General features: G+C 46.0%; 2 protein-coding genes across 2 annotated transcripts; one reads left to right on the forward strand and one right to left on the reverse strand.

Annotated features, from left to right (window-relative positions):
• Nucleotides 1-1,551, reverse strand: LOC119321084. The gene has a single exon (XM_037594923.1). It carries the CDS (start codon nt 1,549-1,551, stop codon nt 94-96), a length of 1,458 nt encoding a protein of 485 aa, XP_037450820.1. The 3' UTR covers nt 1-93.
• Nucleotides 1,552-19,882: 18,331 nt separating this feature from the next.
• On the forward strand, nt 19,883-23,311 carry LOC119323204 (protein FAM32A-like). The gene is made up of 3 exons (XM_037596802.1): nt 19,883-20,101; nt 20,257-20,408; nt 22,849-23,311. The coding sequence occupies exons 2-3, from the start codon at nt 20,261-20,263 to the stop codon at nt 23,106-23,108; spliced, it is 408 nt and encodes a 135-aa protein (XP_037452699.1). The 5' UTR covers nt 19,883-20,101; nt 20,257-20,260; the 3' UTR covers nt 23,109-23,311.
• Nucleotides 23,312-23,832: the final 521 nt, after the last annotated feature.

Here is a 23,832-nt window from a genome sequence, read left to right on the forward strand (position 1 = left end):
TATGATCAATTTGGTACGTTTATCGTTACATTATACTCAGAGCTATAAATATCTCATAAGATAAAATGCTACTTGAAGATATGTGGCATGAGACTATGCAGATGGCCCCAGACGCTTCCTCCCTGACAAGGATGCTTCAGGCTTATCATCCACACAACTTGGAACAAAGCGAGCCAGATGATCAAACACAGTGTATGGTGGTAGCCTTGATTCCCAAGAGATCAGCCTAAAATCTCCCTTCGGTGGAGCAATATGGCCTGCTTCTGCTAGCAAGTCCCCAAATATCAGTTTGGGTAGACTACTCCGACTGCTAGCAGAGGGTATAAGGCATGATGGAGCTGGAGCAGCAGGAGACAAGAGGTGGTGAGGGCCGAAGTGAACCGGACGGCCTTGATCGAGAAGGCCATTTGGATGGCAGCCAAACCTGGATATGTTCACCTTCCTTGTGATTCTGATCTTGTTCAATGCGCTAAGCCAGAAATGGGCATTCAGATTCTTTCTCACTGCATATCCAAGCAAGTTAGCTGAAACGAGTGATCCTTCCAACACCACAGCCAACTCTTCCACTATCGTCGCTAACCGCGGATGGTCTCCCGGCTTGACGCTTCCAAATGCAAGTGTCTTGAGCAGGTACCTGTACTCCTCGAATGTTAGACGGTTCAGAGAAATAGTCTGGACGGTCCCAAGTTTCTTCAAGCTTTCATTTCGACCTAAGATTATCACTTTGCTTCCTGTTTCCATACCTGTAACAGATGAATAGAATGTCTTCCAGTCATCGTCATCTACATCGGAAGCAAACTCGACAACTACCAGTGCCTTCCCTGACGGAATATCATGGTTTGTCATCCTGGTAAGATCGTCTCCACTCAGGTGCAAAATAACTGTGAAGTGAGAACGCACCGTGTCATACCTGCATACATGTGCAACAAGAGTTTTCTTCCCAACTCCACGTCCACCAATGATCGGTAGTACCGCCGGAGGACCAGGTAAGTCCTGTTGCAGCAAGAAGTTGATGATCTTCTGCTTCTCGACATGCCGACCAAACATGAAGTTGTCGACCTGAAGATAGGCATCATACGGTCTTCGGGAGATGCGCTCGCATCCACTCAAGAGCACAACAAACTCCACCATGTCAGTAACAGCAGCTTCCAGATTCTGAAGTGCACTTTGTAATCCCGAGTTGGAGGCCTTGTTTGCCGAAGAACTATTGGTTGTGCGAGCACGTTTGAAAGGAATGATATAATCAGACGACGTAGATGAATCACTCACCGAGTCCTTGGATGCCTCCTTATGTTGCTTGTACCTGATGTTGTCCAAGACATGGTACCCTTGGTACGTGGTTGCCGATAGCTGCTTCAACTGCATGAGCATACAAGAGTTCGTGATGTGGCGTCCATCCGCCTCCTCGACGACCGTGTGAGCACTCAACAAGAGTTGCTGTAGCCTCTCCACCTTCTGCTCCGAGTACAGACGGTCCGCATATTTGTTCATGAGGAAAGAGATGAATTGGCTGGCGAGGTCACTTGTAACGGCAGATATTGCAAGATCCATCTCAAAGTCTTCTGAGGTAGGTGTCGTGGAATTGTCACGTCAGATGTCCTCGTGAAAGGACTTAGTTGTGGAGCCATCGCAACTAGGAAGCTTGAAGGGGTTAATCGGGACAAAGGACACGAGAGGTTTTATACTAGTTCGGCCCCTTACGGTAAAGGTAAGGCCTACGTCTAGTTGGGTTGGTATTGATGTTTCGATGACCAGGAAGCGAGATATGCTATGCCCGGTTCTCGATGAGTTGTTTCTTGCCCTAAGCCGCCAGCAGGTCGTCCCCTTATATACACGGGTTGACGCCCTGTGGCCTACAGAGCCCCGGCCGGCTTATAACAGTGTCCGGCTCGGTGACTAGTTAAAACTACCTTATGATACAAGTCATGCCATTACGGCGGTTTACTACAACGGGCCTTAAGTCGCCTGTGGGCTTAAGCCCCCTATTGAACTGCCATCTTCATGCTTGGTCTTGGGTTTGAGTATTCTTTGTGTAACCCGGCCCCTCCTGGGTGGCTTACACAAATAGTTATATCCCCAACATTAGGCCCCAGATTGATTTGAACTTGTTCATGTCAATCTTAAAATACCTTTAAAGAATAACTTTTCAGTCTTCTGACTGTGCAGAAGGTTTTCTTTAAACCGCCATGACATCATCTTCTGGATCCGTGTTAACCCGGCGTGACGTCATCCTCTCTTAAATTCCTTTTCTATTCCATCGTATCCTTCAACGGATCTCTGCTTTATTGACTATTCCGAAAATCGAGGCGTCGGGGCCGCTGGATAATAACTCTTATCTCCTTGTTTCCCGCGTCATCTCAGTTATCCTCTCCCTATAAATAGGCGCGACTTAGGTCTTCCACTTTCCCTCTTTCAGTCATCTTCTTCCTCTTGCCTCCTCTCGAGCTCCGCCGCCGCCGCCGTCGAACCCCTCGTCTTCATCGACTCAGGCCGCTGCATCAACCTGACTCTGACCAGAAATCGACGGCAAAACTCCGCAGCTCGTCCACATCCGTGAGTTCCTCTCCTTCCCTTTCTTAGATCTGCATTGGAACTTTGTTGAGTTCGTCGGTGTTCATCACCGCCCGACGCAAACCCTCGCTAGTTCTTACCTCCAATACCCTGTTTAGATCGTAAAAACTACGTAGAACTGCTGCAGTACTTGTTTGTGTTGATCTTGCATAGAAATAGATCTCATTTCCCTTTGTTTGGAAACCCTCTTCGAGTGTATGAACTTCTCTGCCCTGTTTTTAGGTCTAGAAATTTTCTTTTCAGAGCAATAATTTGATCCAGAATAATAGCTGTCATCCGTGAAACTTGTTTTTATCACCCGGAAAACTTCTTCTGGTAGATGCCCTTAAACACAACTGTCGAGGTGTCCGGCTTAAATAAATGACACGGAACCTTAGTTGCTTCTCATGACCTGAAGAATTTTGAACTGCTCTTGATACTTGTAGCGGCTTAAATATTATTGCACAATCATCCTTATATCATTAGGCCCCTCCTTAAGCCGCCACCTTGAATAATTAGGATTTTTCTCCCTGGTTAAAATTGAACCGGGTCTTCTTATTTTGTCATAGGCCAACTGTTGTCATGGCTCCTAAGGCGGCCAAGGCCCCTGTAACCTGCAATTGGGTCCCATCCATAGTTACCAAGAGTAAACTGGCTGAGTTCGTGAAATTTGGCCACCTGCCAAAAAGGGAGGTCATGTTTTATCATGTCCCTGACCCGTCTGAAGAGAAGCCTCAACCCAAAGAAGGGGAGGTGATAGTTTTTACGGATCACATGAGCCGGGGATTTGCCCCTCCCGGCTCAAAATTCTTCAGGGAAGTTTTGAATTTCTTTGACCTTAGACCTGAAGACATCGGACCCAATTCCGTGTCAAATATTTGCAATTTCCAAGTCTTCTGCGAGGTGTACCTGGAAGAGGAACCAAGTCTGCTATTATTCAGGGAACTTTTCTACATGAACCGGCAGAATGAACGTGCCAACGGGCCCAGTCTTGAGCTTGGCGGCATCTCAATCCAGCGAAGGAGAGACTACCTTTTTCCTTATGCTGAACTGCCGAGTCACCCAAAATCTTGGAACCAAACGTGGTTCTATTGTCAGGACACTTCTCCGGCTGATGAGAAGCCTCTACCCGGCTTTCGCGCCCTGCGCCTTGAGTCCAACCACCCGCTACCAGACAAACTGACGGCCGTTGAACGTCTGCCTCTCAATCCCACCATCAAGAAGATCAAAGCTCTCTTGGGAAACGGTTTAAATGGCATCGATCTGGTCCGAGTCTGGGTCACTTGGCGAGTACTTCCATTAAGCCGCCGTTCCGGCTTAATGTGTACTTATACAGGCGAAAAGGATGACCCATTACGCCATAGTCCTGACGACTTACCAGATGATGTGGTGGAGGCTACGACCCAGTCACTGCTGAAGGAGGGCACTGTGACAAGTAACACCTTCAGCTTACTTCCCTTTTGCAAGAAGAACCCGGCCCCTGCAGTAAGTTATCAATCTTAATAAATACTCTTTGTTATGTTATACCTTCTTTGGTACTCATAACTCCTTATCCTTTCCCACAGGCCGATGATAACTTCTGGAAGGTCAAATATGACCATGAGGCTGCAAAACAAGCCAGGGCAACCAAAAAAGCCGAAAGGAAAGCCGCCAAGACGGGAACCTCAAAGAAGAAGAAACCCAACGCCTCCGACTTACTAAAATTGGAGGATAGTTCTTCGGATGATGAAGAGGTAATCTTTAAATTTTCTTTATTCCCTTGTTATTACCTATCTGACATTCTATCCGTTCAGGAGGACACGGGGAACAGTCAAGCAGCCAATGAAGAGGTAACTATAATCTCCTCCGACTCAGAGCCTTTGCCAAAGCAAAAGATCCGAAGGGTGACCCGGAAAGTAAGATTTTCACATACTCTTGCTTATCAAGATCCTCAATTTCTTTTGAAGCAACAACAGCTTGAGAACCGGAGGCAGACCCGGAGCAACAAGGACGCGGAACTCTCCTCCGGCTTACCTGACGTAACCAGGAAGCGCCGGACTGAGGTTATCTCCGATTTACGTTCTGTTTTACCTTTAGCAGGCTTAATTCGTCATCCTCTCAATTCGTCTGACTCCAATTATCAGGATACCTCTCGTTCTTCCGGTGAATCCATGCAGTCAAACATGCCGGCTTTCAAAACTGCTCCCGGGTAATGTAACCTTATGTACCTTGAACTTTACTTTACCCATGCTTGCGTATTCATCCTTCTGCCTTTGTTAACAACATGCAAGTGAAACCTAGCAAGAGGGCGAAGAAGAATAAGCCGTCCCAATACCTGATTGTAACTGAACCGGTGATTAATGCGTCTACTCCAGACAACTCTACCCATCAGCCGCCGCCTGATCCGGCTTCTGAAATTCCAGTGCCAACTTCTGATCCGTCTGCTGAGGATACTCTCAACACAAATGACCCGGAGACTCCTAGCCCGGTCAAGACAAGTGAACCGGAAGTTGAGATTGTGAGGTCTCAGTTTGTTGAACCAGGGCGGCCTACCGTCCTTGCCAAATGTTCCGCCAAGGAAGAACTTGCCGAACGCCGAAAAGCCAAGCAGGACATTACTGATTACACTCACTTAAGCATTGGTGATATAGTCTCGGGCTATCTGAATCAAGTGCATAATAGCCGTGACCTGGAAATTGACATGGTAAAACAAATACAGCACAAATATGAGGTATAACTTATACTTTTTACCTGAGTCTTACATACTGTACCAGCCCCCAAGTCTATCGCTTATGAATAAATATGATGTAGACTTAGAAATCTATTTTACTTATTAATTGAGCCGGTTCAAAGAGAATATATTTAACCTGGTCATAACATGATATTTGTAAATTTGCAATATACATTAGTCCCCAAGTGTCAAGTATCTTTACTTGTAACGTGCTTGAGACTTAATATGTGTGACCCGGTATGATAAGTTTAAAATTCTTCAGCATACATTAGCCCCCAAGTGCCAAGTATCTTTACTAGTAAAGTGCTTGGGACTTGAATGTTATCTTACTATAACCCTTACCATAACCTGGTGTCAATGCAGGCCACCATAAGTTAGTTTGAATCGGAGCTTGCTGTCCTGAAGAGTCGTCTGGAAACTCAAGAACTTGAGACTCAGAAGGCTAACTCCAAATTTGAATTCAGTGTCTCTGAAAATGAGAAGCTGAAGAAGAATTTTGAGTCGGAGAAGAAAGCTTGGGCTAATGAGAAGGCTTCACTGGTGACTCGGGCCGAGACAGCAGAAGCATCTCTTGCAGAGGCAACAACCGAGTTGTCCGACTTAAAACGACAGATATCTCAAATGGTCTCAGCCATCTTCGGTAAGTTACTGTGCAAAACCTCAAACATTGTAACCTTTCAATGACTATTGTAATAATTACTTCTGGCTGACTGTTATATTTGTGTACATACAGGCCCCAGGAGTACCAACCTTAAACAAAACATGCTGATCAAGCTTAAAGCAGTTTATACCTTAGTGGAACAGCTGTACTCTGGGTCACAACGTGCTTTGTCCGTTGCAGCCTTATCAAGCCCTCCTCCCCGCCTTCTGCAAGACGTGTTGAAGAGCCTCGCTTTCCTGCCTCAGCAGATCCAAGACTTAAGGCGGGCGTCCTCAAGAGCCGAGGCCGTAGCCGCATTGAGCCGGGCTAAAGCATGGCTCCCAGAACTAGACCCGGCCAACCTTGCCCTTGGATACCCAAGTCTGAAGGAAGACGGCACTGTATTTGACGACCATGATTTCACCGCCTGCATCAAGGCCATACGTCCCGTGGCAACCCATGTTGGAAACGACACTGACCTTAGCAAGTATGCGCGGGCTTATGACAGTGAAAACCGGAGAATTTCAAACACTCCATATGATCAAATCAGCCTGATCCCTCCAATTCGTAAGCATACTTTTGCCCCTGAAGTGGACCCAACCGGTTTAATAGATGATGAAGCTGAGTTTGAAGCTTTGAGCGACATTGACTGGGCCTCGTCAACTTTCCAGGAAAAAACAGCTGACGGAGAAGCGGAGAAGGATAACCCGGAGACTTCAAGCCCGCCGAAGGAGTGAATCGCCAGGTGTTTTGCAAAAAACAATGCTTCACTTATTCAGACTCAGGGAGTCTTGTAATAGGATAGGAAAAACCTCTCAACTTTTGTCATGCCTTCGCGCATGTTTATGGTGCTTAATACTTCCATAAGCCGCCATTGTTATATATTTCCAGCTTATGTTGATCGTTTGTCTCCTTGATGTTAAATTTGCTTGTCTTATCCTGCACATGAACAAACAAAAGCTCCTTTGGCAGTTTATCACAACGGGGGTCACATAAAGTATTTGTAACCCGGAATACGAACCAAAGGCACCCTACACCGGCCGGTTTTATGACTAGACTTTGCTAAGCATAAGCATAATAGCATACATGTGATCCTTTGATAATCTTTCCTGCTGACTTGATGCTCACCTGGTACTTAACAACCTGGTGTGACCAATATTAAACCAGAAAGACAAAAAACATCTCATAATGTTTTCCCAAGGCCTCAGGATAGTCAAAATAACTTACAGGCTTCTGATTCGAATACGATCAGTAAACCGTTCCAAAGGGGTTAAGCTAAGATTCGGATACGATCATATAGCCCCCAATGGCTTGGTGATGCCGATCAAATGGGTATCGACAGCTATGTTCTCTTTGGTTCAAATACGACCTATATTTGAATAGGAAGCCCCCAAGTGACCATGAGATTTGTTTAATGATGCTGATTCGTATACGATCCACGTCAGACCCAAAGGAGTTAAGCTGTGATTCAAATATGATCAAGAAGCCCCCAAGTGGGTTTGGCAATATGCCGATCAAGCGGGTATCGACAGCTATGTTCTCTTTGGTTCGAATACGACCTATGTTTGAACAGGAAGCCCCCAAGTGATCACGGCTAGATTCAGATATGATCATAAGCCGGACCAAAGGGAAAGCCGAATTCAGATATGATACACTCCCTGTTGGTAGTGTCTACTACCTGATAAAGAAGACATAAAAACATTCTTTATGGAAAAAAGTACATAGGTCCTGCTTTATTGCTTTATCTAATATGTATATCATCAAAAGTATATACATCCTAAGAGCCAGTGGCTCAAGTATAATAAGGCCGAAGATGAGCTATATTCCATGGCCGGTGGGTCTCCTCCTCCGACTTACGTGAGTCCTTGTGTTCTCGAATATCAATGAGGTAATATGACCCATTTTTCAAATTCTTGCTGACCACAAAGGGTCCTTCCCAAGGTGGAGATAGCTTGTGCATGTCAGATTGATCCTGGATGAGCCGGAGCACCAAATCACCTTCCTGAAAGGTTCTGCTCTTGACCCGGCGGCTGTGATAACGGCGCAGGTCTTGCTGGTAAATCGCCGAGCGGGCCATTGCCAAGTCTCGCTCCTCATCCAACAAGTCCAGTGCCTCCTGACGAGCCTTTTCATTGTCTGCCTCAACATAAGCCGCCGCACGGGGTGAGTCGTGTCGGATGTCACTTGGTAGAACTGCCTCTGCTCCATAGACCATGAAAAAAGGTGTATAACCCGTAGATCTGTTAGGCGTAGTGTTGATGCTCCATAGTACAGAGGGTAACTCCTCCACCCAGCAACCCGGTGTCCGTTTTAAGGGGACTAAGAGCCGGGGTTTAATACCCTTCAGTATTTCTTGATTAGCTCTTTCTACTTGACCATTGGATTGAGGATGAGCAATGGCCGAAACATCAAGCCGGATATGTTCTCGCTGACAGAACTCTTCCATGGCTCCCTTGGAAAGGTTAGTACCATTATCAGTTATAATGCTGTGTGAGAAACCAAAGCGAAAGATCACCTTTTTCATGAACTGAACCGCTGTGGCCTCACACTTACTGACTGGCTCCGCCTCAACCCACTTTGTAAACTTATCCACTGCCACCAGGAGATGTGTGTTTTTATCCTTAGACCTTTTGAAAGGTCCAACCATGTCAAGCCCCCAGACGGCGAATGGCCAGGTAATCGGGATCATCCTCAATTCCTGAGCCGGCACATGAGTACGTCGTGAGAACTTCTAACAACCGTCACATTTACTGACCAGTTCCTCCGCATCAGCATGAGCCGTGAGCCAGTAGAAACCATGACGGAAAGCCTTGGCCACAAGAGATTTTGAGCCGGCATGATGACCACAATCTCCTTCATGAATCTCACGAAGTATCTCTTGTCCCTCTCCAGGTGGCACACAGCGTTGAAACGCCCCTGTCACACTGCAATGATGCAACTCACCATTAACAATCATCATGGATTTGGATCGTTTGACAATTTGTCTTGCCAAAGTTTCATCCTCCGGTAACTCTCCCCGGGTCATATAGGCCAAATATGGCACGGTCCAATCCGGGATGACATGAAGAGCCGCCACCAGCTGTGCCTCCGGGTCTGGCACCGCTAGTTCTTCCTCGGTAGGCACCTTGACAGAAGGGTTATGCAAAACATCAAGAAAGGTGTTAGGTGGCACCGGCTTACATTGAGATCCCAGCCGGCTTAAAGCATCAGCCGCCTCATTCTTCCTTCGATCAATGTGCTCCACTTGATAACCCTTGAAATGTCCAGCCACAGCATCTACTTCCCGACGGTAAGCCGCCATAAGGGGATCTTTAGAATCCCACTTGCCTGAGACCTGTTGAGCCACGAGATCTGAGTCACCCAAACACCTTACTCGGCTCAAATTCATCTCCTTGGCCATCCGGAGACCATGGAGCAAGGCCTCGTATTCAGATGCATTGTTAGTACAAGGAAACATGAGCCGGAGCACATAGCGAAATTTGTCACCTCGAGGGGAAGTTAAAACAACGCCAGCCCCTGAGCCTTCTAACTGCCTGGACCCATCAAAGTGAATAGTCCAATACGTATTATTCGGCTTCTCCTCAGGTGCCTGCAACTCTGTCCAATCATTGATAAAATCGACCAAGGCTTGAGATTTGATAGCAGTACGGGGCATATACTTCAAACCATAGGGCCCAAGCTCAATAGCCCACTTAGCGATCCGCCCTGTGGCCTCCCTGTTTTGAATGATGTCTCCCAGAGGGGCTGAACTTACCACCGTTATAGGATGACTTTGGAAGTACTGCTTCAGCTTCCGGTTTGCCATGAACACACCATAAACAAGTTTCTGCCAATGTGGATACCTTTTCTTAGACTCAATGAGCACCTCACTGATATAATAAACTGGTCGTTGAACCGGATGCTCCTTGCCAGCTTCCTTACGCTCCACCACGATGGTAACACTGACCGCTCGTGAAGTAGCAGCCATGTACAACAGCAACGGCTCTCTATCAATGGGAGCCGCAAGAACCGGTGGCTCAGACAACTGTCTCTTCAAATCTTCAAAGGCAGTGTTAGTAGCGTCACTCCAGACGAAGGTGTCTGTTTTCTTCTTCATCTGATATAGCAGTAAGGCCTTCTCCCCTAACCGGCTTATGAACCGGCTTAAAGCGGCCACACGACCCGCCAGGCGCTGTACATCATTGATACATGTCGGCTTAGCCAGAGAGGTAATCGCCGTGATTTTCTCCGGATTAGCTTCAATGCCTCTGTTTGATACCAGAAAACCCAAGAGCTTGCCTGCAGGTACACCAAACACACACTTGGCCGGGTTAAGCATCATCTTGTAAACCCGGAGATTGTCAAAGGTCTCTCTTAAGTCATATATCAAGGTTTCCTTTTCTCTGGATTTCACCACGATGCCATCCACATAAGCATGAACATTACGCCCAATTTGATCATGCAAACAGTTCTGTACACATCGCTGATAAGTCGCCTGGGCACTCTTGAGTCCAAACGGCATAGATACATAACAGAAGGCCCCAAATGGAGTGATGAAAGCTGTCTTCTCCTGGTCCTTAACTGCCATCTTGATCTGATGATAACCATAGTAAGCATCCAAGAAGCTCAAACGTTCACAACCCGCCGTAGCATCAATGATTTGATCAATACGGGGGAGAGCAAAGGGATCAGCCGGACAAGCTTTGTTTAAGTCCGTGTAATCCACACACATCCGCCAAGTGTCGTTTTTCTTGAGCACTAACACCGGGTTAGCCAACCACTCCGGGTGAAAAACTTCAACAATAAACCCGGCCGCTAAGAGCCGGGCGACCTCTTTCCCAATAGCTTTCCGTCTCTCTTTGTTGAACTGTCAGAGAAACTGCCTGACCGGCTTGTACTTTGGATCAATATTGAGAGTGTGCTTAGCGAGTTCCCTCGGTACACCCGGCATGTCAGAAGGTTTCCATGCAAAGATGTCCTGGTTCTCATGGATGAACTCGATGAGCGCGCTTTCCTATTTAGGATCCAAATTGGCACTGATACTGAACTGCTTAGAGGCATCTCTTGGGGTAAAGTCAACAAGCTTTGTCTCAGCGGACGATTTAAACTTCAACGCCGGGTCATGCTCAGTAGTTGGTTTTTTGAGGGAGGTCATATCTGCCGGGTCAACATTGTCTTGATAAAATTTAAGCTCCTCCGCGGCACAGGCAGTCTCAGCGTAAGCCGCGTTGTCTTCTTCACATTCCAAGGCCACCTTTTGACTCCCATGCACTGTGATGGTGCCCTTATAACCCGGCATCTTGAGCTGTAAGTAAACGTAACACGCCGTGCCATGAACTTAGCATAAGCCGGTCGCCCAAACAAAGCATGATATGGACTCCTGATTTTGACCACTTCAAACGTCAATTTCTCAGCCCTGGAATCATACTCATCTCCAAAGGCCACCTCCAATTCAATCTTGCCAACTGGGTAAGCCGACTTGCCTGGAACCACCCATCAAAAACAGTGTTGGATGTTCTCAGATTCTTCTCAATCAACCCCATGCGCTGGAAAGTATCATAATAGAGGATATTGATGTTGCTACCTCCGTCCATGAGTACCTTAGTGAATTTATATCCACCAACCTGGGGTGCTACCACCAAGGCTAACTGACCCGGATTATCGACTCGTGGAGGGTGATCCTCTCTGCTCCATATGATGGGTTGCTCTAACCATCTCAAATAACGAGGAATTGCCGGCTAAACCGAATTTATGGCCCTCTTAAGAACCTTCTGGTCACGTTTGCATAAGCTAGTGGTAAACACATGGTACTGCCCACCAGTCAACTGTTTCGGATGGCTCTGATAACCCGACTGCTGCTGCTGTTGTCCTTCCTGACCAGATTGCTGCTGATTATTTCCACCCGGCTGTCCCTGAAAACCGGAATTTGAACCACCGCCCGTGCCATGAAAGCCGCCAGCCCCTGAACCGCCGCCAGATCCATGACCACCGTCAAAGGTATTGGAATTTTTAAACGCCTTCATGATCGCGCAATCTTTCCACAAGTGTGTAGCGGGGTGCTCCCGGGTGCCGTGTTTCGGGCAGGGCTCATTGAGTAGCTGCTCAAGAGATGGGCCTGACCCGCCGGATCGAGGCCACTTACCCTTACGTCTCTGATTGTTACCCTGTGTATTAGCGTTGGCTACAAGCTCCGGGTTGCCGTCCGCCTTACGCTTATTGCCGCTTTGATTCACCGGGTTGTGCTGTTGACCCTTTCCATTGCCGTTCCGTTTTCCCTTCCCTGTCTTCTCATCATCAGATGCGGGATCCTTGGTACTATCAAAATCGGCATATTTGACTAAAGCCGCCATTAGCGTGCCCATATCCCTGCAGTCACGCTTAAGGCGCCCCAGTTTCTGCCTCAGCGGCTCAAAGCTGCAATTTTTCTCCAACATGAGGACTGCAGAGCCGGCATCCATCTTATCAGATGAATGAATTATCTCCTTGACCCGGCGTACCCAATGGGTGATGTATTCGCCCTCCCCTTCTTACAATTTGTCAAGTCCACGATTGACATAGATTGCTTACAGGTGTCCTTGAAGTTCTGGATGAAACGAGCTTTTAACTCCTCCCACGAACCAATGGAATTGGGTGGTAAACTCTTTAACCAAGACCGGGCCGTTCCATCTAACATCATGGTGACGTATTTAGCCATTGCCGCGTCACTGACTTCCAACAGCTCCATGGCCATCTCATAACTCTTAATCCATGCTCCAGGCTGTAAGTCGGCCGTGTAATTCGGCACCTTTCGAGGTCGCTTGAAGTCCTTGGGCAGGCGCACGTTGCGCAAAGCCGGTATCAAACAAGGAACACCACCGGTTCTGGTGGCTACTCCCATCTCAGTAGAAGTCGTTGGATACTCTGGAATATCCTGATGTGACGCCTGTTGAGCCGCCAGCTGAGCCGCCCGATCGTTCTCCCGACGTACTCGGTCTTGCACCGGGTTATAGCCACCATGTTGGTCACGGTGTTGGGCGTTGCTTGACAAAGCTTCAGATTCCATGTGCCTGCTGTAACTCGGGCTCCGGTTCTGACGAGGCGGTGCTAACCAAGGCGGAGGAGTTGAATGAATCCTATCTCGACTATAAGAATAGGTCTCTTGCTGAGCCAGGGCCGTCTGAACAAGTTTCCTGATCCTCTGTGTCTCCATCGCTGTTGGATCATCACCGTCCACTGGAAGAGCCGCCAGATGCGCTGACGCTGCGATTAAATTCTCCATGGGGTTGGAAAAGTGACCCTCCGGTATCGGCACATAACGCGGTGGTGCCATGCTCACATGAGGAGGTGGCATCTCTCAACGCTGAGCCGGTCCTCCTGCTCTGGATGTCATAAATTGATTGGCATCTGGCGGGTTACTTGAGCCGGCTCCGGATGTAGCGAAAAGAACCCGAGGGTCGTAATTTGGAGGTAACCGGGATTGGGTCTTCTGGTGTCTCCTCCTCATTACCTCATTGGACGCGTTTAAGCTCATCGTGAGCTGGTAAGCCTCTGACTGCAACCGCTGTGCCCGGGCGTCGAGAGCTGCCCGCTCCGTAGCTAGTCTAGTATCCTCAGCTGCCAAGGCCTCCTTGGCCTGAGCTATTTCCTCTCGTACCCGTGCCACCTCCGCGTCATGCTCGTCTTTGTTCGCAGGGATAACCGTGGCGGTTAACAGGGTTGTAAGCTTGTCCATGAGGCCTATCAGCACTTGAGCCGGCGGGCGCACAGGGCCTCCTGCCCCGGCCGCTCCTATCCCGTACGTAATTGCAGTAGCGGCTGTAGAGTTTTGACCGGGTTGAGTCCCAGCCATGAAGACTCCTGCCCAATTCGGCGACTCACAGGGGTCCGGAATACTGAAGCCATCGGAACAGCCCCTGAGCACACCATCTTGAACTTGATACAGAGAATCTGTTGAACCGGCGGACAAATCACCGTCAGAGTGGACGGCCGCCTCACCACCATCTTCAGATTCTTCAGAAAGCTCTTCTCCGTGGACGCAGCCCACAAAGACACGCTTCATGCCGGGTTGAGCTCGAGCGGGTTTCGCACGCTGAGCCGTCTCGACGAGGTCGGTGCAGTTGTCCAGCTCAGGTCCCGGCTCACCAATCCGGCCGATGAAGACGTGGATCCCTCCAAAAGGGACCCGATACCCGTACTCAATTGAGCCGGCGTCGGGGCCCCAGCCTTCGTCGTCGATGTAGATCTTGCCGCGACGACTCTTGATCATCCGGCCCACTACGTATCCCTTGAGCCCTTCGAAGTTGCCCTTCAAGAACTCAAATCCACCATGCGTTGGCCCCACGGTGGGCGCCAACTGTCGTGGAATTGTCACGTCAGATGTCCTCGTGAAAGGACTTAGTTGTGGAGCCATCGCAACTAGGAAGCTTGAAGGGGTTAATCGAGACAAAGGACACGAGAGGTTTTATACTAGTTCGGCCCCTTACGGTGAAGGTAAGGTCTACGTCTAGTTGGGTTAGTATTGATGTTTCGATGACCAGGGAGCGAGATACGCTATGCCCGATTCTCGATGAGTTGTTTCTTGCCCTAAGCCACCAGCAGGTCGTCCCCTTATATACACGGGTTGACGCCCTGTGGCCTACAGAGTCCCGGCCGGCTTATAACAGTGTCCGGCTTGGTGACTAGTTAAAACTACCTTATGATACAAGTCATGCCATTATGGCGGTTTACTACAACGGGGCTTAAGTCGCCTGTGGGCTTAAGCCCCCTATTGAATCGCCGTCTTCATGCTTGGTCTTGGGCTTGAGTCTTCTTTGCGTAACCCGGCCCCTTCTGGGCGGCTTACACAAATAGTTATATCCCTAACAGTAGGTATGCCTGAATACTAACCAGAGACTAGCTTAGAATGGGGGTGAGATGAAGAAACTTCCTTCATGCCTATGGCAGTTGGCAGCTGTTACATAGCATTATGTACAAAAATGTTGACTACTGGGATCAAGGTGCCAAGAAGAAAGATCCTAGTTTTACGTCAATCCAAGGCAACCTCAAAGCTTTCAACATCGTAGCATTGATAGTTTGATACATAAGTAAGGAAACGGACAGATGAGGTCAATTCAGCTTGATGCAACAGGTATTCGTCAACTTGCAGTCTCGATCCAGCTAGCATGTATAAATATCGTCATCTTACTGGCCAAGCTTGTCGTCCACTCGAGTGCAGTGCAGTGCCGACAGGTTTATCTTTCGGGTAAATCTCGTCGTTCGATGGTAAAATAATTCATTGAAATTTATAATCGCATCAAATTGATACTACAACCGTATAAAAGTAACCCCAATTCTTATATGCACACGGCCAAAACAAAGGAGTACATCGAGAGGTGATTTTTAGGACCATGGTTCACCTGAACCTATGGTCCACGCCGTAGGATGTACCATCCCCCATGTGTGGATCTGTGTCCTGTTTTGAATTCAGAATTTCATGTTAAGCCCTAACTGGTCAAAGCCCGGGGTTAACCCTGGTGCTTATAAGGACCCCCTAGGCCTGCGTGGGAAGTAGATTTTTTTCCTGGGCTGGCACATGTCTCTAGGTATTGTAGCTCTTTTGCACACGTCTCTATGAGCATATGATCTGGATATAAAAAAAGAGAAGAATTCATTGTGACTATTGTAAAAATATCAGGACAAAAGAACCTTCTCAAACTTGTTGCGCAAACTCTAAAACTTGTGTACAAATTATACAAAATATTCATTGATGCTTGTGAGCAACTGTACTGATGTCATGTCGCAAACAATAATTTTCTAACATTTTTCTTGTTTTGTTTTGGACGCATGATTAGTAGGACATCAACCTATATAGGAAAAAGGCAAAAAAAAAGAAGAGAAAAAGGTTCAACGTGACGTACCATATAGCACAGTATTTAAGAGATAGGAGTTCTAGATATACCAACGACTACAAGCAATTATCTTCAAAACTTGTGACAAGCAGATGTGTTTTAAAAATGTCCAGATCAAGATCAAAATAAGATGCCCTTGTTGTGAATCACTTAGCGCGATTTTTTTAGCCTACTCAATGCAAGTCTTGGGGAGAGAGCTGATGCACAAAATGAGGCAATAAACAATGATGAACAGTGTTTGTATACATGCAACAATACTTTTTTACTATCTATGATGTAAGCATTAAGTAGGCTTATTTTAGCAATGTAGGGCTTCTAACCTTCACTAAACTATTGGCGCCATGTATAATTGTTCGCCATCTCACGTAAACTACTCCCGCCATGCACATATTTCGAAAAGTGTTGTCCAAAGATCAATGGCGTGGAGCGTAGGTTCGGGTGAACCATGGTCCCATACAACATTCTTGGGAGTACATCAAGTAAAAGGTCTCCTCTCCAAACCCTGGAGAGAAGATTTTCAGGATGCACCACGCCGACACCCCTCCTCCGCCGGCTTTGCTGGTCTGGGAGTGTGTAGAGGTCCTGATTTGCCGGATGTAGCTCTAGTTTTTACCCGCTTTGGGACTTTTAATTCGATTGTGCGGAGGTGCTCTTTGGTGATGCCGATCTGACGAATATTTTTTGTCGAAGCTCTCCATCTCAACGTTGTTAACGCTACGGCAGCATCGATGGCTCGTTGCGGTAGAATTCTGCCAGTATTTCGGGTTGGTGAGGTTAGAGTATGCAGGGTAGTTAGTATGGTGGCAGCGACGACTTCCCTTGAAGTTGGTACGAAATCTGGTGCCACCGTGAGGTATGTGAGATCGTTGGGACATTGTACCTGTGGATCTTCTGGCGGCGACGCTTTCACAGTTTTTTCTCCAAAGCGCTGGTCTGGCAAGACCGTGGCCTTGATGACTTCCCGTCCACGATCAACAATGATTGGTGGCTCATAAGATGGAGAGGCAGTGGTGGCGGCATGCCATCGGCCCGTTCAGAAGGAAGAGGGCGACTGGCCTTCAAGAATCTTGATGCATTTTCTTTACTTTTCAAGGGTGTCGAAATAATCAATATATCTGAGGCCTTTTGTAAAAAAATAAGAAAAGAAAATCACAGTTTTATCATTAATGTATGTGTCTAGCTGAATTAGGGAGCCATAGGAATCAAACCCCCAATGCGATAGGATTTACAGAAGTGAAGGATAATAGTAATACAAGTTTAATTGTTGTTGGTTATCTTTTTTTTAGGCAGTTGTTGTTGGTTATCTAGTTTCCTCAGTTTCTCTTATTTATCACGAAGACAAGACTTGACTTAATTAGTGGGCTTTGTTTGGTTATGCCAGGATAGAGACCAACAGTATGTTCCTTTTTAGGCCTTAAATTTTTCTTCCGCCTGCAAAAAGGAAAATGTTTTGAATATTTTTATAATTTATATGGGGTAAATGTGGTTCTGCATAGAAAATAACCATACATACCATATAAATTTCTCGTGCCGTTGTGAACATTGTGGCATCCAGGCAACATATTCATGTATTCAAAAAATATGTTCATGTACTAAAAAAACATTTGATGTATAAATAAATAAGAAAATAAAAGGATGGATAATGAAAAAATAGAAAATAGAAAAATGAAATGTAAAACCACAAAAATAAACTATACAATATTTCTTAAGTGTCCGGCCTAGGGTGGTAGAGAGGAGATGTTGTGGTTTTAAGGAAGTATCTAGTGTCATTGATGTCTTAGGTGCTACTACTAATGCGCAACTAGGTAAAAAAACTGAGATTTTTTTTTACATCATTGACACAAGGCATATCTACACAGGACAAAATGTTCAAATCCAAATTTGACTTACACATGAGGAAACAAAAAGAGAAGTCATGTTGTAAATAATAGCTCATTTTACTGGAAAAATAGGAATGAGGTACTAGTCATGGTGAATGTGTCCCATTTTATTTCTCGGTTTATGTATTGAATTATACTTTAAACTCATGAAATTGTGCAATATGTTTATATAGTCTATTGTTCCTAAAATTTGGAGACTTCTTAGTAGTCTAACCATTGACTGTTAGTCTAACTTTTCTAGACGTACATTAGTTAATATTGCCTAATTTCTTAAATGTTTTTGTGATCTTATAGTGTTGATAATAACATTAGATGTTCTTTTTTTTATATGCATGCTTTCCTCTATTTCTCCTTCTCTTTAACATCTTCATTACTTCCTCTTTTTATTGAGAGAGATTGCATTACTTCCTCTTGTTTTATTTTGTTTTGGGTTGGGAAAGGGCAGAGAATAGGAAGAAGTGAACAGTTTTGGACAACTCCGAAATTTTAGTCAGGGTTCTTTTTACAAAAAACAGCCTAAACAGCAGGACACATCAACATATGGAACCCGTATGTGACTGGTTCATTATACTTCTATTTACACCTGGAACCCTCTTGTTTTCTAAAAATTGACTATTTTAGAAAAAGATTGACCAACGTGATTTTTTTTTCGAGAGGTGACCAACGTGACTTACGGTACAATTATCTCAAAAACAAAGTGAATCCTTTTCGTGGGCTCACCTCGTCACGCAGTTAATTGGGCTTCGATAATGCGGGCCGTTAATGCAACGTGGACTTTTTCAGGGAGTCGTCTGAACTAGAACAAAGCTCATGGATGATGATGGAGCATAAGAGAGAATTTTGTTTCACAGTTGCCAACCTCTTAACAAAAAAAAACACATTCACACAATAAATTATGTCGTAAAATTATGTTTACCCGTAGTAACGCACGGCATTGTCCTAGCGAAATTACTAGTTGAGGAGTACTCCTTGCAAAGACCTTTCCAACTTTCCCAGGTTGCGACAAGTGGCGCGCTGCATGTGCGTCACTTGGCGCAACCTGGGACTTTTTCCTTTTTTGTAGATCCGTTTATTCAAAACATTTTATCTCTTAAACCGTGCGTCCAAATCTCGAACCGCTTTCGCCGTTGGATTCCTCGCGTCGAGATCTTCAAAACTAGATCCCATGTTGATAGGTTTTGACGAACTTTTTTTTCACGAAAATCGACGAAAAAAATGAACCAGGAACACGGGTTTTTTCCCTTTCCGAAAGAGGCACGCCTGTGCCTCTGACGAAATCACAACCGTGCCTCTCGCGGAAGCAAAATCGTGCCTCTTACGAAATAAAAAAACAGAAAACACGTTTTTTTCCTTTCCGAAAGAGGCATGCCCGTGCCTCTCGCGAAATCACAACCGTGCCTCTCGCGGAAGAAAAACCGTGCCTCTAACGAAAGAAAAAAAAGAAAACGTGTTTTTTCCTTTCCGAAAGAGGCACGCCCGTGCCTCTCGCGAAAGCACAACCGTGCCTCTCGCGGAAGCAAAACCGTGCCTCTAATGAAAAAAAAACAGAAAACACATTTTTTTCCTTTTTCGAAAGAGGCACGCCCGTGCCTCTCGCGAAAGCACAACCGTGCCTCTCGCGGAAGCAAAATCGTGCCTCTAACGAAAGAAAAAAAACAGAAAACGTGTTTTTTTTCCTTTCCGAAAGAGGCACGCACGCCTGTGCCTCTCGCGAAAGCACAACCGTGCCTCTCGCGGAAGCAAAATCGTGCCTCTCACGAAAGAAAAAAAAGAAAACACATTTTTTTTTCATTACCAAGAGGCACGGCCGTGCCTCTCGCCAAAGCACACTCATGACTCTCGCGAAAAAATGTGTTTTTTTGCGCAAAAAATTTATTTTTTTCAAAAAAAAAAATTTGGTCGAAAAGCTAGGAAAGACCGATAGAAAACCAAAACGTCAAAAAAACCAGATAAAAACCGTTTAAAAAGCCAAAAACGCGTGCGGAAAAAAAAACAAAATCCGAAGGACTCGTCCAGAGCGCGACACGTGGCAAACGGCTGAGAGCACGCCAAGTGACGCTGATTGTTGCGAGGTTTCCGAAGGAGCGCTCGTTAATTAGTTGCTCCCTTGTCCTAGTTACCTCAAAACAAAGTGAATCCTTTTCGTGGGCTCACCTCGTCACGCGGTTAATTGGGCTTCGATAATGCGGGCCGTTAATACAACCGGCCTAAAAAAACTCCGATTCCGAGTACCATAGGACCCAACGGTAAAAGGATGGCGACCAAAGCAGCCCCACCGACCCTGGTGGTCTCGCACCATTAGAATCCCCTTCCCCAACCCAAATCGGCCGCCGCCGAGCCCTCGACCGTCACCGGAGCCGCCGAGCCAACCACCGAAGCGCCTCGAACCCCTCGTCCTCCTCCTCGTGCCTGCCATCCTCCACCGGATCGGCGCGGATCGGAGGCTCCCGCGAAGCGATTCCTCCTGTCAGGCAGTGTAAGCCCTAGCTTCCCTGCGTCGCCATCGCTTTCAATCTGGATTAATCCGGCGTCGTTTGCTGCGAGTAATCGCTTACGAATCTTTGCCCTCCAAACCATCGGGACGTCGGGTGTAATTTCGCTTCGAATTTGTTCGGTCTTTGATGTTTGCAGCGAGATGTCGGAGTACCAGAACGTCGTTGGGGGGAGGCTCAAGCTGAAGGGGAAACCGCTGGATGTCAAGGAGGGCGGAGTCAAGAAGAAGAATAAGAAGAAGCACCGCCGCGAGGAGTCGTCTCAAGGCGAGCACGGCGAGCTCCGCGAAGGTACTGCTCGTTTCTACACTGAAGCCATCCTTTCTAAACATATCCGTTCAGATTACTAACGTAATTTTATTTTGAATGAACATTATAGTGTCCTTTAGGGTTGATATCATGACCGATTTGTTGCACTCTAAGTCTAAACGATTGATTCAACACATGGGTCTGTCTAGGGCACATCTAGATGTTCTCTAGTTATTGCACATCTAAGTGACTCAATCAAGCTAGAAAGAAAAGGAAAAAAGACAAAAGAAAATGCTTGCACGAATCTTAGCGCAAAATCAGTGACATAGGACTTAGATGTGCAATACTTAGAGCACATCTATATGTACTTTAGCAAAACTGTTAACACATCTGCTGCTTAGGTCATTGATTGATTACCATTGTCTAAACGATGTTTTGCTTGTTATCCATGCCCGCGACATGGGATATATTGCTAAAATAACTACGTGCCGATGAGCCTTAGTGTGTGGTAGGGCTGGTATTATGATAGTTTTGTTGCAATCTGAACAAGGATATGATTTTGACCCATCTGATTATAGATGACCAGAGTAAGTGCTCTTTGTTTGTTCTATATGTCCACGCCATTGATGATCATAACACAAACATTTATACTTGTTTAATATGCATCTTTGCTTCCCTATGTATATTTGGCGCCAGTTGGGGTATATTTTTGCATACTTAATAGTTTGTGCTTTGTAGCTGGTTAACACTGTTTTGCTGCCATGATTTCTTCATTGATTTGGTAATACAGTAGGAATAAAAAAACATTGTAGTGCTGTTACTTGAGGGACTAATAATGTTATAGCTGGTAAGTGGGATTAGAGGTTGTATATCTATGTGAACTGAAGCTAATTCTGAACTAGGAAGAAACATGTCTTGTGTCTTTTGTTGATGATGGTACTTGTTAGATTTAGTATTCTACAGTGAATTCGTTTGAACACTTAGGCCCCCTTTGTTTGGGCTAGAGATTCCTGAGAATCACTGCGTGTGTGGATTCCTGAGAATCAGCTGTGGCTTTGGATTCCTCAGAATCAGAATCAGCTGTTTGTTTACCCTATTGTGGGATAGCAGGGGTTGTAAAAAATGTCAATAATATCCCTGCAGAGCTTACTCCAACACTACCTTGAAACCTAGCTGAGCTAGTACTCACCTAAACACACGCACTGGCCAATCTAGCCAATTTTAACTCAAACTTACGAAACGCGATACGTACTAGTCTAGTGCTAACTCACGGCTCACATAGGCATGCATGTGTGCTAGACTTGGCTAAACAAGATTTTCACTTCTAACAACAGTAAGGTTTAACCTGAACTTCTCTGAACCTTATTTTTTGAGAGAAACTTCTCTGAACCTGAGTACAAAGGAATACTCTAGCAATCTAATCCATGTGGGGATCAAACTGTGTTCCCACGAAGGTGTGGATCGAGAAATCCCTATGCATCACACATGCATGGACAACGAGGTAGCAGCACCTGCTCCATGCGCGGCCTCTTCCCGCCGGCCACGACGTCCTCGAACATGGGCCCTACGCCTGGCAACGGTGCCCGCGGACACAACCACTGAAGCACGACGGCGGCGTCTCCTGTGCACGCCACAGCGTCCCGTCGACCCGGCCTACAAGGATGCTGCCACGAGGAGACGGCCGACGAGGCCCTGTGGGAGGCTGGCATCCTCCCTTGCGGCGGCTGGGGGAATATCTCGGAAGAGAAGAGAGATGACGGGTTGGGACTTGGGGCATCGATGGTACACTCGGGTGAGGGTTGCGGTGGTAATTTCGTTGTAGTTTTGATTGAAAAAAGGGGCAAGGGTCCAAAACGAAACGTTTTCTTTTACGGAAGCTCCAGAATCGCTAGAATCACCGAAATCGCGAATTCCAGCTTCTCTTCGCTCGTAGTTCATTTTTCAGAATTGATTCTGGGAAGCTATATAGGAATCTGACGTGTTCGTTTGGGCTTCTGGTTTTGGAAGGCCTAGAATCTGGGAATCAGTAGCTGCAGCCCAAACAAAGGCAACCTTAAGGTAGTCAGATTTCCATGTCAACACTATGTCAGACTTACGGGATAGAATATGCTATCATCTTTATCGAACTGTTGGTTTCTTGACCAGCCTTTGTGAAAATAGTCTCCCAAGTTAGGCAATTAGTTTAAATTGGACATAGAAGAATGTGTCAAGTAGAAACATCACTTTGCATTGCAATGGCATCGTGCTTTTGCTGATTTGCTGAGTGGTTGAACCTAGAGAAGTTGCTTTATATCGTCGATGATTGTATATATATTCAAGCTCGGTATGCTGTGTCCATCTGTCCAACAACTTGATTGTATACATTCACATCTTTTATGTGTATGTCTGTGTTACTTCTGTGTGTGTAACAGAACTCCATAAATCTGAAAGTGCTTTCTGCTGAATATAAACCACATATCTTAACTCAATGGTTATTCTTCAGGTGGAAGCTCTGAATTGCCAGGTGACCCTGACAATGAGTTCAGTGAAGCTGACAAGCTGGGAGAGGAAGGGAGTGCGCAAGCCGATTATGATCACCTCACTCCAGCTGAGAGGCGTTACATTGAACAGAAGCAGAAGATCGACGTACACAAGTTGGCCAAGGTGGCTGACAAGTCGCACAGGGACCGCATCCAGGACTTCAACCAGTACCTCGCAAATCTTAGTGAGCACTATGATATCCCGAAGGTCGGCCCTGGTTAATTAAGGTCCGCAAGTGCTCCAGTGTGCTGGACCTATGCATGTAGCTCGTCAATTTCGCGTGGGTGTGCTCTGAAACAATGGATGATTGTGTTGTCTTCAGAGATAAACTGAGTATCTCTGCACTTATAAGCTGATTGCACTTTATCTCTGTTTAAAGACCATGTTTAATATACTTCCAAGTGTTCTGAGTACTTTCTTTTAAATTGATTGATACTTCCTCCGCACCAGTTTATAACTCATGCTCAAGTTTGACCAGCGAAATATATGGGACATGTGTTATACCATTGAATTTGTATTTAAAAAATCCAGTGATATTATTTTAAGTCTCATGCTTCTTTTAACCCTTCTTGTTAGATCATCCCCAACAGAACATGTAAAATAGCTGCCGTGCCCAAAAACCGCCATTTGGGGCACTTTGAAGAGGAAAAAACGTTAGTTACCGCACATCTAAGTGACTTAATCAATCTAGAATGAAAAGGAAAAAGACAAAAGAAATGCTTGCACAGATCTTAGTGTAAAATTAATGCCATAGGACTTAGATGTGCAATACTTTTAGCAAAACTGGAAAAAAAATCATGAAGCCCTAAAATTTGCTACAAGTGTTGCAATACCTCTAGCGGATGTCGCAAAATAGAAAAAGCTGCTACAGCAGGTCTGCCAGAAAAACTCAATCGCTGAAATTTCCTAGCCGAACGCGCGAACCCAATCGCACTGGCTGAAACTT

Source organism: Triticum dicoccoides, chromosome 6B (genome assembly GCF_002162155.2).
Source record: "Triticum dicoccoides isolate Atlit2015 ecotype Zavitan chromosome 6B, WEW_v2.0, whole genome shotgun sequence".
NCBI lineage: Eukaryota > Viridiplantae > Streptophyta > Magnoliopsida > Poales > Poaceae > Triticum > Triticum dicoccoides.

What these genes read in the sequence shown, in the direction of transcription:
- LOC119321084 (XM_037594923.1), bottom strand. Translation starts at nt 1,551, where the DNA reads ATGGATCTTGCAATATCTGCCGTTACAAGTGACCTCGCCAGCCAATTC.
- LOC119323204 (XM_037596802.1), top strand. Translation starts at nt 20,261, where the DNA reads ATGTCGGAGTACCAGAACGTCGTTGGGGGGAGGCTCAAGCTGAAGGGG. An exon ending in GCACGGCGAGCTCCGCGAAG is followed by an intron (nt 20,409 to 22,848) that starts GTACTGCTCGTT and finishes GTTATTCTTCAG; the next exon opens with GTGGAAGCTCTGAATTGCCA.